At 47.6% G+C, this 18,745-nt stretch overlaps 1 protein-coding gene across 2 annotated transcripts in view; it reads right to left on the reverse strand.

Moving 5' to 3' along the window:
- The window catches only part of Kcnh1 (potassium voltage-gated channel subfamily H member 1), a 308,472-nt gene that overhangs the window by 74,856 nt on the left and 214,871 nt on the right, over window positions 1-18,745 (reverse strand). For both annotated transcript variants that reach the window (XM_028882842.2, XM_028882841.2), the window contains exon 9: window positions 17,753-18,005. In XM_028882842.2, the coding sequence (XP_028738675.1) occupies window positions 17,753-18,005 (253 nt within the window). The remainder of the gene's footprint in view (window positions 1-17,752; window positions 18,006-18,745) is intronic.

Here is an 18,745-nt window from a genome sequence, read left to right on the forward strand (position 1 = left end):
GCTCCCCAGATCCAGACACCGTTGGTGCTTCACCAGCAGCTGTTTCCCTGCCAAAGGCAAAGGAAGCAGTTGTAACTTGAGATGCATGGGCTGATGGACTTTTCTCTAGTACCAAGTGTCTGTTTCAAGACTATAAGATACTCCACAGTCTTCTCTAAGGACCTCTTTTCCAAAACAAGCAAATTATGCATGGCTTAGGGACATTACTTCATGGTTCTCTGTGTGTCTGTTGCTCTAACATGAAGGTGGGTTTAAAGATTCAGTGTGAATAGGACATTCATGGGGTAACTTCCAGGTAAACATGTGTGATGTTTGGATCCCCTTCCAAGCTCTAACTTTCATAGTCTATGATATGGGTAGCTAAGGCAGGGCTAGGGCCAATAGGTAGACACTTTTCTGTGGGATGTTACCTGGCTTCCCTGGAAACAGGCTCTCTCCATGGTGCTCTCCAGCACTGACCTCTGAGAACTCACCTGTACATACATTCTACAGCCTTCCCACACTGTCCACCATGACTCATGTGCCCTTCATATCGACGTAATCTTGTTCTTCTAGAGAGCATGCCTCCTCTGAAGAAACATGGCAAATGTTTGAAAAACCAATTCCACCCGCCCCTTCTGGCAGTGTGGTGGTTATAGTTGTAACTCACTTGAGTAGGTGAATCAGGGCTAGACTTAGTCATTTAGTCAACACAGTCTGGTAGAAATGACATTCTTGGATTTTGAGGCCAGGTCATAGGAAGCTGACAACCCAGGTCTCTTAGAATATTCATCCCTGGAAGTCTCTATCTTGAAATCTGATCAGCTTACTGGAGACTGGGCTACACAAGGGGTCTTGTGAGTACTCTGGTCCCCTGTCCAGGTCTCATCTGATAGCTACAGCCACCAGTTACATCTATCATCCTCTGGACAGTCCAGCCCAGTCAGGCTTTGGGATGAGTACAGGCTTAGAATCCACCTGTATACAACCAGCTGAGAAGCCCACCATGAGACAAGAATGAGCATCTTAAACCAGGATGTGTAAGGAGCTGTGACCCAGCAGCAGACACATGAACACACAGATCATGGAGCTCTAGGCTGAGAAATGGCAGAATATCACTCATCGCTCCTGCTCTTGCTGGCACCCCTTTTGCTTTTCTGAAAGAAGGTGACAAGAGAGGGTAAAGATGCTCTTGGAAGGGCAGACTTTCCCACCAGTGAGAAACAAGGAGCGTCTTTAGTAGGCTGACTTTCCTGGCCGCACATTTTGAGCACCGGTGAGAAAGGCAGCATTATTACACACTCTGCAGTTCCTACTGGAAGAAACATGGTATAATTAAGCTGTAACTACTGAGTAGAAGCTGATTGGTAATTTTGTCTGTTTCTTATCAAGATTACCTCATTTAAACAAGACCCAATATAGAAGCATTATGCTCCTTTAATGAAATTGGGAGTCATTTTCTAATTATAGAAGAACCCGTAAAGTGAAATAATAGCTCCTTGTGTGCATTTAATAAATGAATTTAGCTGCACAGATTTCATTTATGAACCCTCTCAAGGGGCACATCTATTGCACAGAACACAGGGACCCTGTGCTGGGGTGGGACACGCAGCAAACAAGTGCCTTGGAGACAGCAGCAGCTCATGCTGGGGAGTTTCCCCCAGGGATGGGAGTCTTGGTGTCATCCTAATATGGGTCAGATTTCCAACCCAAGTTCAACTATGCCTAACCCTACATCCTGTGAAGGCAGCTGCTTTGGTGTAGTTGACCTGGGGGTGAGAGCTAAGCATGTGGTCTGCAGGCCCCTGGGTGCTTCTAGCAAATGGCCAACTGTTTTAAGTAACTCACAAAAGCTGGCAGGAGCAAAGTGGGGTTTTTAAGGCCTCACAGCTGTGGCACAAATGGCTGGGAAGAGACTTCCCAGGTCAGAGACTGAGAGATAGAGGCCAGGAAAGATACTGTACATCTTCTTCCAGCTGTGAGCGTGACATGACCATACACTCAACAGAAGGCACCTCAGTGCACTAGGCAATCAAACCACTCAACCAACCAGCTTACCAACCAGAGTGCAGAGTCTGGAACATTACCGTGAGCCTAGGAACTCCCATTCTAAGTGGATGTTCTGAGCTGGGGGGAGGAGGAGACGGGGAGTGACTGCAGGTACTTTGATTGGAACAAGCCAACGGCACCACGGTAATGAATCACCCTCTGCATGCCCTCAGTTACACTGAGTCTCCCCTCTGGTGGCTGGGACTAAAGAACACTTGAACACACAGGGGAGGCAGATCCCAGGACTGAAGTACACTGCCCAAGAAGAATGGAGACTCTGCAGGTTCAACGAAGGGCAGAGGCCAAGGGGGCTGGTAGAGAAGGAAGCAGAGGGGACTGCAGGGTCAGCTCAAGAGGTGTTTGGACAAGGGCCCTGGAAGCATCAAACAGCCTTCTCTGGTGATATCAGGTTGCAGGGAAGGGGTTGTGATTTGAACCCTGCAGGTCCAGTTCACTCCAATGGCAAGTCTGTCAGGTCAACAGGCATTTCGGGGAGATGTCTGGCTGTTTCCACGACCTCAATGACATGTTCTTTTAAAGACTGTTCACAGGATAGCTTATACCAACCAGCACAGCACAGTTACACAGCTCAAATACATCAGAAAGAACTCAGCCAGCCATTCACGCATGGCTAGAAGAGCTAATGAACCTGTTGGCAGAAAGTCTACGCGACACCTAACTGAGAGGAAATGATAGGCTGGCAGGGGGCTGGGCATCCAGTGCCATGCAGCTGCCACCTGCTCTTGTGTACCTGGCTAACTACGTGAGAAGGAGCGCTACAGCCTTGCTGGTCTTCTGACATTTGGGGTTCCTACCAGAGCAGCTGTACCCATATCTTAGACCACTGGGGATCCCTTGTACCAAAGAGAAAACCAGAGCAGTGAGTTCTGTGGACAGGTGTCCCTCTAGGACACCTTCTCACCAGCTTCGGGCTTCCTGGTCTGAAGGCCAAAGCCCCAGCCATGTGAGCCAGTCCCCTTGACCACGCTGGCCAGCTTCCCTGCCCACTCTGACTGGCCAGAGAGCAGGACAACCTAGAAACGATTATGTGCACCAGCACCTGCTCTGTGCTTCCTCCCAGAGGGCCACATCCCAGCGGGCTTACTCTGGAACACTTGTGTACTCCTCCACAAGTACTTAGGGCCTCACCCCCAGCCTGCCTGAGGCTGCAGGAGAGTAAGGAAGCTAAATGCTGACATCTTGTAAATGTTGCTTCTCTTATCTGCAGGAGAGCTACAAGCCCTTCTCATCTTCATTGCACAGATAAATGTTGCTGCAGTGGCCTCTGTTCCACGTGTCATAGCTTACAGAAGTGAGAACATACAGCAGAGACAGACAGACACCCTGCAAATCCCACCACTGGCCTCCTGTCTCAGCTCAAAGCCACGTCTGCTTCACTAGCTATTGGAGTTTTGAGCGCATTATTGTATTTCTGACCCAATGAAGAAAGTTGGGACTGGACATGCCCAGGTGACCTTGACTCTAGGAACAAGACTGATTCTCTTCCACTCCCCAGAGGGCATCTATTCCTAGAATTTTGCTGTGATTGTATTTTTTGTAGGAGAGCTGCATCATGTTCAAACACCAGCTCTTTCTAGTTGGTACAAAAGCACCCAGTGATGACCTCTGTGTTAGAGATGGGGCACTAACCTGGTCAGTGACACATGCACAAGCACCCAAAAGGTCACTGACAGGCCACATCTGACTACCAGCTACTCTGCCTTTTCCTCTGCTTCTCCCACAGAGCTCTTAGCTTGACTTCCCACAGGTGGGTTTGCCTCTTGCCATCTCTGTACATAGCTCAACCCAACAACTTGGCCTTGTGTTTTGTGAGTCAGAGAGGGCCTGACAGCATCTCTGGATGGATGGAATGGTGAGGTCATTTCTGAGGTCAAGGAGTTTGCGATGTAAGGAGGAGGAAACTCATACATGCATGTAATGGTGAATAATAACATCCCTGCAACACAAGTAATACCAAGTTGTCGGGGAGAGTGGGCTAGGCAGGACTATGGAGATCTCAGGAGAAGGTAACAGAGCCACCTACACAGAAGACAGACAGACATGAGGACATGGTAGCTCTTGAGAACAGAACAGGTGGGAGTGGACAGAGGTTCTGATGTGTTCACCAAGTCAAGCTGCTTGGCTGTCTTGTTCATCCTTTTCTCACTGTTAAACAGCAATTCCAACAGTCTGTCCCTGCTCTGGCTATTTCCTCCCATGACACAAAGCATACTCTCTCCATCCCTAAGGATGGAGCAGATCCCACCTTGGATGGAGTGCAGAGGCTGGTCAGCACTATGATGGGTTTAATTCTGGGACTCAATACTGGGACTCTTTCTCGGACATGACTATAAACCACATCCCATAATAGCAGTTACACCTGGAAAGATGGTGATAGGACTTTGTGATGGTTAATATTGATAGTCAGCCTGGAGAGATCTAGGATCACCAAGGAAAGGAATCTCTGTGAGAAGCTTCCAGATGAGATTAACTGAAGAAGGAAGACTCATCCTGACTATGGAGTGGGGGAAAGCCAGGGGATCAGTCCTCACCTGCTGCTTCCTGGCTGCGGGTGCCATGTGACCAGCCACCCCAAGGTCCTGCCACACGACTTCCCAGTGTGTTTTGTAAGGAGTCGAGTAGCTAATGCATTGTTGGCCTGCCTTGCTGCATGGTTCTCTCTTTGTTGCACCTCTGCACAGACCCATGCAGTTCCTTAGGTGCCCAAACCCACCTGTCCGAAACCTCCTGCTCTCCTCTCAAGCTTCTGTAACCTGGCTTCTCACCCTCATAGGTCACACGCTCATGTCATCACAGTTAACCACAACCCCTCTGCTTCAGTCTAAACCACACTCACCATTCCTCAACATGCTCTGACACGTTATTACTAATAAATTCATATGTGGCTGAGTTGTTGTTCTTTTGTTTTAATTAATTAATTAATTAATTAATTAATTAATTAATTAATTAATTTTTTGTTTTTCTCAGACAGGATTTCTTTGTGTAATGGCTCTGGCTGTCCTAGAACTCGCTTTGTAGACCAGGCTGGCCTTGAACTCTCAGAAATCCATCTGCCTCTGCCTCCTGAGTGCTGGGATCAAAGCCCTGTGCAACCACTGCCCATGTTATTTTATTTTTTGATAAAGGATACCTCTATGTGACTCTGGCTGACCTATAACTGGCTATGTAGACCAGGCTGTCTTCAAACTCAGCAATCCACTTGTCTCTACTTCCTAATGCTGGGACTAAAGGTGTATGCTATTATGTCCAGCTCTGGAATTTTTAAAAAGTGTGTGTGTGTGTGTGTGTGTGTGTGTGTGTGTGTGTGTGTGTGTGTGTGTGTATGTGTGTGTGTGTACGTGTACACATGTGATGCATTCATGTGGGCATATACACAGTACATGTGTTGGCTTGGCTATAAAATATTGGTGATCTTACAAACGATGGCATCCCTGTCCAGTGAAACTTATCCTGTGGCATTTAATGAGCTGGGTGCCAGACCCTGGCCCCATCCTGGCCCCTGTAACATTTCACTGTCTTGGCCACTCTCCTTGCTCTAGGACCAGTCCCTTCAGGCTCCTGAACAGACTTCATGGGTAATGGTGCTCCCTAGAGCCCTTCTCTGGACCCAGTGATTTCCTCCTCAACCCTCTCACCTCTGCTGGAGTGGGGACGTTCCTGGCTTACGCCTGTTTTCATGCATCTGGAGCACACTGCCTCCGGGTTTGCCCTCCAAGCCCTGTTCTCTGCTGAGTCCAGAATCCTCCCCTGGACACTCACTCAGCTCAGATCCACACATATGAGGAATGAATGGGCTCCTCCAAGGTAAGCCCACCACCCTCCCGGATTGTTCACCCTGGTAAAGTCCCCTCTTACTCCTCATATGGTGAATGAGCAACTTCTGGCCACATCTACCGAGTATCTCTTGACTCTATCTGCCCTCATTTAAACAGCTATGAAATCAGGTCAGGCCACTCTCACCTCTAGTGTCCTCCTTGCTGGTCCTCTGCCTCTGACCTTGCCTCTCTAACTCATCTTCCCAGCAGCTGCCTGGTGACTTTCCAAAGCTCAAGTGCACTTGTGCCCTCCTCTACCTAACGCCGGCACTGGCTCCCCATTCCTACTCCATTCAAACTCCTCTTACTAGGGCAGAAGGCCCAAGAACTACGTCCCAGGCAAACTGAACTGCTTTTCATTAATAGATATGGCTCCTAACCCTTGCCAGGGTCGTCCCTGCTGCAGATGACGATGCCCCTACTTCTCTTCCCACTCTAATTTCCTAGCCCAGCCAACGGAATCAGATGGCACTCAGCTCTCACGCCACCTTGGCCAGGAAGCCCTTCTTTACTCTCTGTGGCTGGGCAGGCTCAGATGCCTGCTGTATGAATTCTCACAGCATCTTGATCTTAGCACTCTTACAGCTCTTAGGCTTATAAGGCACACTGACCTGTCAGCCTCATGAGAGACTGGTCCTTTGGTTCACTGTTGTGTCTCCAGCCCCTAACACCACAACCAGCATGTTCATGGAAGGAACAATTCCTGTGAAGGGAGGTGAGAGGCACAGAGGGGAGTGGGTATGAAGGGGCTAGGAGGTCTCTGCTGGATCACTGGTGGGATATTTGTTCACACTGTGTGAAAGGCGCCTTGCGATTGGTTTAATATAGAGCTGAATGACTGCTAGCTAGGCAAGAGAGGTCAGGCGGGGCTTCCAGGCAGAGAGAGGAACTCAGAGTTAGAATCTAGGCATGCAGAGATACCAGCGAGATGCAGAGCAAGTTGTATGTACAGAATGGAGGAGAGGTAAAAAGCCACGTGGCAGAAACCTGTTTAATAGAAACATGTTAATTTAAGTTATAAGAGCTAGTTGGGAACAAGCCTAAGCTAAAGGCCAAGCTTTTGTAATTAATAAGAAGTCTCCATGTCATTATTTGGGGGCTGGCAGCCTCAAAGAAAGTCCGACAAGAAAGACCAAAGACTTTGGGAAGACGACTAGACACTGGAACCCATGTGTAGAGTCCACAGGTCAGCAGCTGCCCTGTCAGCATGCCTTGCTGACCTGTTCAGAAACGCGCCCTTGGCTCAGTGTGATTCAGCTTTCTGCTATGCTGAAAGTTCACAGGCAAATTTACAAAGATAAAGTAAAAATGATGCATGATAAAAATTACCCAACAAGTGGGGATAGTGAACAGGGGTGGAGGAGAATAATAGCAGAGTGTAAAGAACAAGACGTCACGCCATGACAGAGCACTCTTTAAAAGCACAGAGCCCTCAGGCGGTGATGCCCTGTGAAGGAGGCCGGCACACAGGACTGAGTGTAGTTGGAGCAGTGTCTGAGAAGCACCATGATGGCTCCCCTTCTGCTCATCACAGCTGCACTAAGATAAAGTTACTTAGTCAAGTGGCTCTCCACAAGTGAGCAGACCACAGAGCTCCACCAGGAGCAGGCAGAAGTGACCAGGGTCCCTGGTACGGTGAGAACTGAAAATTCACTTTATTTTTTCCCTACCTGGTTATTTATAAAAGAATGGAAGTGCACTGTAGGAATTATTCAAATATATTTGAAATGTAAAATGATGGTCACCATCAACAACACCTTTGTTAAGATCTTGGTTTGTCTTCCATCTTTCTTTTATGCATGCACATACTTTTATGTAGCTAAGGTTACCACATATATAGTCATGTAGTATATTTTTCCTTATTTAAAATATCTGAAACATTTTACATGCCAGTAGAGTGTCTCTGTAGATCATAATAACTGCCCTAACTGACTTTAACTTCTGACTGAACCAAGTCCTTTGCCCAGACAATGAAGTTATAGGAATTTCATTCAGAAAGAACAATTATAGTAGATCTAACTTCTCATGTCTTCAGAGATTGCAACCTAAGTTTAAAAATTACCTAACTGGAAGTAAAGAACCAAGCAATCTATCAATCACATGATGTGGGTCCTACCTGATAGAAATGCTTTGTGTTTTGAAGTTCAGAGTGGTTCACATTATGGCTCCTCACTGGGAGTGTAGATTTGATGTAACTGCTCCAGTTGATGGAGCAGCTAAGTAAACACTGATGCTTGGGTAGCATCTAGAGACCCTGGAGCACAGCTCCCACCACGTGCTAAGCACAGGCAAAGATGCAATAGTGTGGCAGAAGCACTAATCCACAGTCCACCCGGTCCCTGTGCAGGGATGCCTCACAGGGGGAGAAGAGCAGTATGGGAGCCTGATTCTCCTCACCCTGGCTCCCAGCCATCCTGAGAAGCATCTCTAGAAAGTATTTGGCTTTGCCATCCCTAAAATAGTGAGGGTTTATCCTGTTGAGGCTACAGAGGTGGATGTAAACCTCTGCTGGATAAGCCATTCCATCGTCACTGTCTGGCCAAGGACAGTTAGAGGGATCTTAGCACATGCAGAGATGAGCCATTTTCTCCTGGTTGGACAGTAAAAAGCAAAAGAGTGCTGCCAAGACATCATTAATGACTAAAAATAAAAAAATCATGTTTAAAATAAAAAAATCATGTTTAAAATTTACATCCTAACACTGTCTGGGAAATTTCAAATGACACTGACTTTCTCATGATTGACTTGAAATTTTTCAAAACTATCATCTTGAAAATATCATGTGCTTATTAATTATTTGTGTGTTTGGCATATGAGTACATATATACATGTGTGTATACATGGCTGTAGAGACCAGAGGTCGTGTCTAATGTGTTCCTCTATTGCTTTCCACCTCACTTTTTGAGACAGCAACCCTGGGGCACACTGACTGGCAAGCCAACTGAACACTGAGCCTCCCACCCTCCTAGCCTTGCCTCCTCAGCTCTAGGACAGAGGCACATGGACAGCCCTCTGCTTACATGGGTGCTGGGATAGGAACTCAGCCTTTTGTGCTTACACAAGATCATTTAAAGATAGCTTGGAACCCAGACAAATTTAAAAAGAAAATGAAAATCTCCTCCTAACCCACAAACATCTACCCATCTTTCAGGAGGCTCATGGAGTCTTGATTTGGTGTGCTTCTCTCCCATAACTGGGACCACAGTATATTAAAGTAATATTTGACTTATCTTAAGAATTTCCAATATCATAAAATTCCTTATAAGCATTCTGAATAGCTACACCCCATTTCTTTAAAAATGTTCTCAAACACTTGGTCATTTAGGAAAAGACATGTAAGTTCTGCTATGGCTTTCCTTTTTCCTTCCCATTTGACATTTCTTCTGTTAACTCTAAAATCTCTAACTTGAGATCTGACTTTCTTTCCTGGTTCTGACCCACCTTCTTGTCCTGGTTCCAGGCCCACCTTTCCAAGCAATGCTGGCTGCACCTTGGTGTCAGGTCCTTGGGCCTCTGGATGGACATAACAGATGCTTAGCGTGTTCTCTTTCAAGGCCTCTTCTTCCTCACTTCACATCTCATTGTTCATACTTCTCTCCACTTCCCTGATATCAGAATCCCCCTGGGCTCTGTGGTTGTCCCATTACATTCCAGAATTAACATTTACAACCCGAGAGACTCTCTGTCCTAGCTCGTCTTCTATGAAACACTGATTAACAAAAGCTTGAGGAGGAAGGGGTTGATCTTGCTTATGTGTACCTGTGATCACAGTCCAGCATGAAGGGAAGTCAGGACAGGAACTCAAGGCATGAGACTGAAAGCAGAGACCATGGAGCAACACTGCTTAATGGCTTGTTCCTGTAGCTTGCTCAGCTTGCTTACACATCCGGACCACCTGCCCAGGGGTGGCACTACCCACAGTGGGCTGGGCCCTCCCACATTAATTACTAATCAAGCAAACAAACCATAGACTTACTTAGAGGCTTAGAGTTTGATTGAGGCTCCTCTTCCTAGGTAACTCTAGCTATGTCAAGGTGACAGAAAGCTACCCAGAACACCCCTCTTCCTGATGGCTCACCTACCTGCACCTCCCCACTAAGTCTGGCAAATTTAGCAAATAAAAATATATATGTCATTAAAACTGAATTCTAATGAATTAATAATCTTCCTGAAATTGCCTCTTATGCAATCTTTGGGAAAATCTCATGCTAATAATTATTGTTTCTATGAAATTCAAAATGCTCCTGGAGGACCTTCTCCATTCTTGCTGAGTACACCATAACACTCCTTGTCTCTGTCATCAGCCACAGTGACCTAACAGTTTGTCTGATCCTCTGTCCTGCTCATTAGTGCTTTTGGATCACAGCTCTAACTATGTCATACCTCACTTGCCAGTGACTGGTTTCTCACAATGACACATCTAACTATGTCATACCTCACTTGCCAGTGGCCGGTTTCTCACAATGACTCATCTAACTATGTCATACCTCACTTGCCAGTGACTGGTTTCTCACAATGACTCATCTAACTATGTCATACCTCACTTGCCAGTGACTGGTTTCTCACAATGACTCATCTAACTATGTCATACCTCACTTGCCAGTGACTGGTTTCTCACAATGACTCATCTAACTATGTCATACCTCACTTGCCAGTGACTGGTTTCTCACAATGACGCTGTACCACCCACAGCAGCCCTGATGCATCATGTAGGTCCTGTATCTTATCACAGTCCTTTGGGGCTCCTGGTTCTAGCACAGATGCTGGTTTTGAGGTTATATCACCCACCATACTCCCCACGGCTGACCCATTCCCTACCTCACCTGACCACATCTGACTCCACCTTTCCAGCCACCACCAAGGCAAAGATCTCATGGCTTTATCTGTCAATCACTAGGGAAGTTCTCCTACTGCTTCATGAAAAATAGCGGAAATAGTGAAAATGAGCAACTTCATCTAGTTGAAGCAAAGTTCATAAAAGGCCCCCTGCTTTGGGGTTCCTGTTTCATTTCCTTCGCCATGCTCATCGTCTTCCTCTACTCCACAGCTAAGGTTGAAGATGTCAAGCCACATGTGAAAAGACAATCAAGGCTTAGTGACCCTGACAGGGTGCAACAGGCCTAGCAAAGTCTTGTGCACACTGAGGCAGGAAACCCTGACCTCACAGAAACATCATGGCTGACTCCACTCACACTGGCCTGAACCTGCCGCTCACATCCCCCCACAGTGTCCCTCGCATTTATACCCCCACACCCAGGCTACCACACTCTTTGGGACCTCCCAAGCATTGATTTCTGCCTCCTCTGTGAGCATGTACTTGCCAGCTTGCTCCACAACTACAGAATGAGCCACCTGTGTTCACTGTCACTAAGCATTTGTCTCAGATCAATATAACATTCCTCTAAGACAAAGGCTTTCTTTCTTTTTCTGCAGAAGAGAACGCCACCATGATCCTCTATGACAGCAGACGCTGCCTTGATATCCAACCAACAACGATGGCCCAAAGAAGCTCTGTATGCAGGCAAAGGCAAGGTAGCCTTCCAACTCAGTAACAGAGGGAAGGTGTCTTTTTAAAAGTTCCTCTGTGAGAAAGCACTAACCTGCATGCTTAGCAAGGATGCCCCAGGGACAGGACTGGAAAAAGACCTGTGCCTAGTAGGTGAGGCCTGCCCTGCACTTACCCCACACTGTTCTCCCACCCCATCTGTGGGCAGGCTCAGGGTCATCCAGAGATTGAAAATGGTTTCCTCTCTCTAAGAACTGTGCCTGCATCTGCAAGAAGCATCATGTGCCCATCTTCTCTCCCATCATCTCCCCCCCACTCTTCCCTTCCCCCCTCAGACCGTTGAGTCTCCAGCATCCATGGGAAGTCATTCCCTAGTCCTTATCACACTGCACTAGTTGTACCACTCTGCTGCCTCTGAGCCCGGGCTTCCCACCAACCTTCCACCACCTGCCCCTTTCTCCAGACACCCCTCCTGGCTCCTCTCCATGCCTCTACATGTGTAGAATCAACATTTGCATACCACTCCCTGTCAAAAACTCTCTCTGGACCCCTCATCCCTACAGGAAGAAGTCCAGATGCTTACCCAAGATCATGAGGCCTTTCACAGTCTAGCCTTTGCCTGCTTTCATTATCCTATCATTTTTCTACTTATTTATTTTGCAGTATGGCTACCAAACCCAGGGCATCACAGCACAGAGACAAGCTCTCTCCTCAGCCCCTTTGCCTGCTTCCAACTCTATTCTGTCCAGGAAATAGCCCCTGGTACCTTCCATGGCTATGTGCTTGATGTCAAAAGGGACCCAGGCTTAGAAAACAGAGGGGTACACAAAGTGCAGTCTTTGGGCTTAGGAGACACTGGGAGGGAGGCCTTGGGGACTCAGCCAGTTTGGTGGAAACTTCTTGGAGGCCACAATTGTGTCCTCCTTCTGCTCTGAGATACAGCCTGCCCTGAAGACTTCTGTCCCACCTGTTAGAACCTAAACAAACAAAACTAACAGGACAATCATGATGAAAACGTAAATGAAGCACTGCGATGGGAAACCCATACAACTGATTTAATCCCAGTGAAAGGAGCGCCTACAAACACAGCAGGCCTCAGCCCCGTGGGGAAGCTAGGCTGTAGCTCACTCGTGTTGGTTGGTCACAGAACAGCAACATAACAGACGTGCAGATGCAGACAGAACGCTTGGCAGAAACTAATACCTGTGCTTTTCATTCCTCCGCTTTGAAAAGGATCTCACTGAAAGCTCTAACAAGAGCCAATGCGATGGGGCAGGAGATAAAGGAACATGTCTGGCAACCTGGGCTCGACCTCTGGGAGAGAATCAACTCAGACCTATAGGCACCCCATGGAATGTGCCTCTCACTACACACAAAATAAAGAACTCTGATGAACGAGATGCACATTTTACAGGTTGTCCAATCCCAAGTGATCAGCCCTGGACACATGCATAGATCACCAATGCTAAATGGACTCGGTAGGTGGTATCTATGTATGCAAGTATCTATGTAACAGTAATGATTAAAGAAGAGAACATGAATATGGTTGGGGGGAATATAGAGGGGGCGGAGCAGGGGAGAGTGATGTAGATGCAGGGCTCCTTTATGACATTCTCAAAAAATATTAATTAAAGAGCTAAAAACAATTAATAATCACAGGTGGAGGAGGAATTAGTCTTTACCAGGGATAAGTCCTCAACTGGTCATCAAATACCAAATGGTAAGCCAAGAAATGCATGCACACAGGAAGCACTGAACAGATTCACTAGATCCAACTTCTGTGTTTATTTGTTTATATGCACTTGTAACAATGGTTAAAGGCCAAGAACAGGGAGGGTTGGCATGAGAGAAGTAGGAGTGGTTTAATTAAATTAAAAGTAAATAAATATTATGATAAGGCAAAAAAATGTATATGCGAAAAGCAGAGACTAAATTTTAGAAGCCAATGACTTCTAAGAGAATTCCAGAAAGAAATAAGGAGATGTCACAGCAAAATTAAGGCAGAGGAGGGATCATAAGAGAGTCCTACCTAGTATGATCATTGTCTTCATAGGACAGCATGTTTTCAATCAGAGACTGTCGTAACTCATGGGGCCACACTTTCAAATTGTAACCTTTGATCATGTCAAGAAATGGGTGTACTAGGTTACCATGCTCATTTTTTTTTTTAACCAAAAGAAAGCAGACGCTAATAGAAAACATTAGGCTGCGTTTCCCACAGCCCAGTGCACACTGGGTTTTACATGTCACTGTGCATTCTTCAGTTAGCAATGTAATTAGCATTTTATATTGTGGCTGCTGTCACAAAAAGTCTAGAGGGTTTTAGTGAGAGGGGGTTCTATTTTGGGCACATGCGGAGCCTGCTCAGTTATGAATACTGACCCTTCTCCTTGCTCTTGGATTCTGCACTAAAATTAAACAGAAAATGGGGATGGGTAGTATAACTGAAGGGAGGAACCACTCCAGCAGGTTGGAGACTAGAAGCTGAGGGCCGGGGCAGCAGAGTTCAGCGTTTTCCTTACAGCCTCCTGCTTCGGCACTGGCCGAGCCCATTCTCCGTGGAACACCGGGCACACAGCACTGCTCAGGAGCTACTCATCCTACAATCCTGCGGAGCACTCCTCATCTTCTCCATCACAGAGTGGCAGCCTCGAGAGCCAGTCACTCCCCTGCGGCTCTTGAGGGCTGGGATAAGGCTTAGTTACTACAGCACCCTGCTCGTGACAGCACCTGTTCAATCTAGAGGGCATCAGAGGACAGCGACAGTCTAGTTCTCAGTCCCATTTGATGCCCGAACCCTTTGTAAAGAAACTGATTGAAGTTCATTGAGCAAAGATTACTCTAAGGAGAAAGGAATTTTAAAAAGGTCCAAGTGTGTTTCCAGGGAACAAACAGCTTGGAATGTTGTATGCCTTGAGGCCCAAAAGACAGGTCACTCAAAGAACTTGTCATGTCCTTTTATAGAATAAGAGTCTCCTGGCAAGTTATTTAGGATAGCAAGCCTGGACCTACTTTTGGGGTCCAATCTGGCTCTTGGGAAGCATAGAAGAGGCTTTTTCTAGCCTGGACATCTTGAGAACAACCAACATTTTGAATTCAAAGCTGCTGAGCTATATTTGAGGTCCAACCACACTGCTAACTGGAGCAGGCAGGATGCCCAGAAGGCTAGATTTGGAGAAGCAGTAAACCAGTCAAATCAACCAGGTTATGAGGCTGCTGCCTTGTACGGCCAGCATCAGTGGGGAGGAAGAGGAGGGAGGGGAGGTATTTGCCCTCTTCATCTCTCTTCAAGACTCCTGTCCCTCCATGCCTGAGTCTAGAGTGCAGGTGTCTGTGGCAGGGCATTAAAAATCTCTGATCATTATTCTTCCCCTCCCCCGCAACACAATTCCTCACATTCCCATGATGTCTTGATGGTGTGTGTGTGTGTGTGTGTGTGTGTGTGTGTGTGTGTGTGTGTGTTGGGGTCAGGCAGACACCTGTTGCAAGGGAATCTCCCACAAATCTACAAGGATGACCCCAGCTAAGACTCCTAGCAATAGTGGGTAGGTAGCCTGAACTGGCCATCTCCTGTGCTCAGACTGGTGACTACCCCAGTTGTCATCAGAGAGCCTTCATCCAGTGACTGATGGAAACAGATATAGAGATCCACAGCCAAGCACTGGACCAAGACCAGGGGATCCTGTTGAAGAGAGGGGAGGAGGATTATATGTGCCAGGGGGGTCAAGGTCATCACAAGGGAACCCACAGAAACAACCAACCTGGGCTCATAGAAGCTCACAGACTCTGGACTGACAGCTAGGAAGCCTGCGTGGGACAGACCAAGGCCCTCTACATATGTGTGACAGTTGTGGAGCTTGATCTACTTGTGGGACTCCTGGTGGTGGGAGCAGGGAACCTATTCCTCATACTGGGGTGCCTTGCTCAGCCTTAATACAGGGGTGGGGAGAGCTTAGTCCTACCTCAACTTGATATGCCGTGCTTTGTTGACACCCGTGGGAGGCCCACCCCTTTCTGAACAGAAACACAGGAGGAGCGGATGGGGGTGGAGGGAGGAGGGGATGGGAGAAGAGGAGGGAGGGGGAACTGTGGTCGAGATGTAAAATAAATGAATACATTTAATTAATAATAATAATAAAAATCTCTGAGCATAAACACACAGGTGGATAACACCAGGACTCAGAATGGATTTCCTGAAGGGTAAAGGGTGAGTGATCTGTGGGGAAATTGGTGCAAGAGACCTGACCCCAAAAGGTTACCTCAAATCCAAATTCAAGATTGCTCAGCAGTTTCTCTTAGTCATGCAAGAATCCTGGCTCATCCAGCACCCTCACTGGTGAATCCTGGCTAATCTGATACCCTCACTGGTGAATCCTGGCTAATCCAATGCCCTCACTGGTGAGTCCTGGCTCATTCAGCACCCTCACTGATAAATCCTGGCTCATCCAGTACCCTCACTGATAAATCCTGGCTCATCCAGCACCCTCACTGGTGAATCCTGGCTCATCCAATGCCCTCCCTGGTGAATCCTGGCTCATCCAGCACCCTCACTGGTGAATCCTGGCTAATCCAGCACCCTCACTGGTGAATCCTGGCTAATCCAATGGCCTCACTGGTGAATTTAAAGGCAAGGACCCCTTCCTTCGGATATACTACAACAATGTCTTCACTGCTCCTGTGTCTGGCTCACAGCCTCACTTCTCTGAGATGAGGAAGCAAGGAACAGCAGGATTAAGCTGTTAGGCTCCATGGGTGCCATGGTACCCAGCAGACAAGACAGACTTTAGCCCCAACCCAGAATCTAAAGGCTCCCCTAGCCATCTGCCAGGACATGCTAAAGGAATATAAATCACCCCTGATTACCCTGAGCACGTTATAACTAAGAGAAAAGGTTGGCAAGGTACCCAGGAGTGAGAAGGAAGCCATGTTTCAGGTACTCCAAAATCAGACAGGAGGAAATTAGGCTTTAAAAAATATCATCCATCTCTACAGGGCCAGCCTCCTCATTCTGACAACAGTGTAGCTTCATCTCACCCATCTCAGTTTTCTAAAATCAGTCAGACATTGAACCTAAAACATACATCCACAAACTGCAGCAGAACCAGCTGTGTCTAGGACCCATGCATTCCATTAGCCCTCAGCAGGATTTCAGTCCAAACACCGGGCAGGAGTAGAGAAGTTGTGACTGAAGGATGCTGGGATGGGGCTTCACAAGTCGGGTGGGAGCAGTGTGTCTAAAGCCAAAGGGATGCTGGGATGGGACTCAACTACTATGAAGACATTTCCTTAACCTCACTCAACTCTGTCTCACCTAGAAACTGGGATGATAAAGGCATTTTGCAGGACTACTGTAAGGGTTAAATGGGGATCCATCTGCACTCTACGAGGTCCCAGGCAGATGTCCATAAATGGTGATTACACTGGGGATGGCTTGTGCCCTTAGGACGTGCCCACTGAAGAGCTATCCTGTAGCTGCCTCAGTAAGTTTCTCCAAGGCCACTGATGGTCAACCTCTCAAACGCCGCCATGTCCCCCACGCCCCTGCCCTTCCTCCCACATTCCGCATAGCTGTATATGGTGAACTAGCCTCCCTGTTATCCAATGAGAAATCCTACCATGCCCACTGACTTCTGCCTCTCCTAACAGCAAATCTGCCATCGGACTCTTTAAATTCTACTGTTTACCTCACCTCAATGCGCTTCTCTCCATCTGCCACATCTCAATCCAGTAAGTCTCCAGATAACACGGCTCCAACCTGCTTTCCCTGACCCTGCAGTCCGACCTCGGCCTGCTGTCATTTTCAAACCTGAAGAGCTGATGGGCCCCTCCCTGCTTTCAGTTCACCATCGCTCGCCCCCAAGTAAGATCTACATCCTTGAATGTGGTTCTGGAGCCTTTGGTTCATCAGCGCTCTCCCAGCTTCATCTCCCGTGTGCTCGTGCCACACAGAGTGACGCGTAGTTTACCCCCATGAATCACACCTGCCTCTGTCACACAGGCTTCCACCTCTTTTTGGGATCCCGCCTCTACCCTGCTCTGTGCTAACTCATTCTCAACTCTTCGGCCTTTTCTTGGGTTGTCATTTCATCTTAGAAGCTTTCTCGTTTGAATCCCAGGTGAGATGCCCCTTCTGCTACATTCTGGACGATCGTTTGTTTGTTCATTTCTTCCAGTAGCCTGTAGTCATTGAGGAGAAAACCCCAAGAGTCTTAAACAGCAATTGGTCCAAAGTAGGCACTCCAACATTTGCTGGGTGGGTGAATGGATGTTAGAAATGAGCCTGCCCTGAGGAACAATCTCTGGTTAAAATGGCTGCCCGTGGACTAAGACAACCCCAAGCATAGGAAGGACCAGGAGTACACTGAGAATGGACAGCACGTACCTAGGATGGCCACCACCTCGTCATCCTGGATCACCTCCAGGGAGCCTGAGACCACGAAGCAGAGGCTGTCCACACTCTCCCCAGCATGATAGATGAGGTCTCCTGGGGCGCAATGTACTGTCTGGAACTCCATGGCCAAGGCCCGCAGGCAGCCATCACTTGCCAGCCGGAAGGCGGGATGTTCCTTGAACACTTTGCGGTTCAGGTGCACACAAATGTCAGCTCTCATGTCCTTGGGGCAGATCTGCAGAACCTGGCCAGACAAGGAAGAGACAGTGTGAGGACCGTTCCACAGCCTCCTCCCCTCAACACCCTGAGCAGAGGGCAGCACCCAGGAGACCATACTGTACTCTTATGCTTCAGTGTCTGGATTCTAGATCAATCTGCTGAGTGCTTAGGACACAGTTCTGAAAGTCAGGGCTAGGAGCATATCGGGCATGAGAAAGGCCTCTCTGAGGAAATGGCATTTCAACTGGCAGATTCAGAATGTGTCAGAGTGAACCTTGTGAAATTAGAACATTCCAGCAGGATAACAAAGGCTCTGTGGGCCTGAGCAATCATCCACCCAAGTCAGGGGGAGGGCGAAGAGATCATATCATGCAGAGAAAACACTGAGCGTGTGAGACGCTTCTGAGTCACTGATTGTGACCAGGGACACGGATCAAGGGACTGATGTCAGCTGGAGCCCCTGAGAGGGATCACAGAGCTCTGACCCTGGGGGAGACAGGGACAGAAGGTCAAAGGGAAAGATGAGGGGAGCCTGGACTGGGCTGGTTCAGTGCAGCCAGCAAGAAGTGGGTTTGCTCAGAGTACATCCTCAACGAGCAAATCAAATACATATGCATATGTCTAAGGGGTACAGCATGACATTTTGACATGCACACAACACATGAAAAAAGTAATCAGTATATCCATCCCTTTAAATATTCGTCATTTCTTTATGTGAAGAACATTCTAAACACTCTCTTCTGGCCGTTTGGAAACCAAACAGCA

The sequence above is a fragment of the Peromyscus leucopus genome, chromosome 15 (genome assembly GCF_004664715.2).
Source record: "Peromyscus leucopus breed LL Stock chromosome 15, UCI_PerLeu_2.1, whole genome shotgun sequence".
NCBI classification, from domain to species: Eukaryota; Metazoa; Chordata; class Mammalia; order Rodentia; family Cricetidae; genus Peromyscus; species Peromyscus leucopus.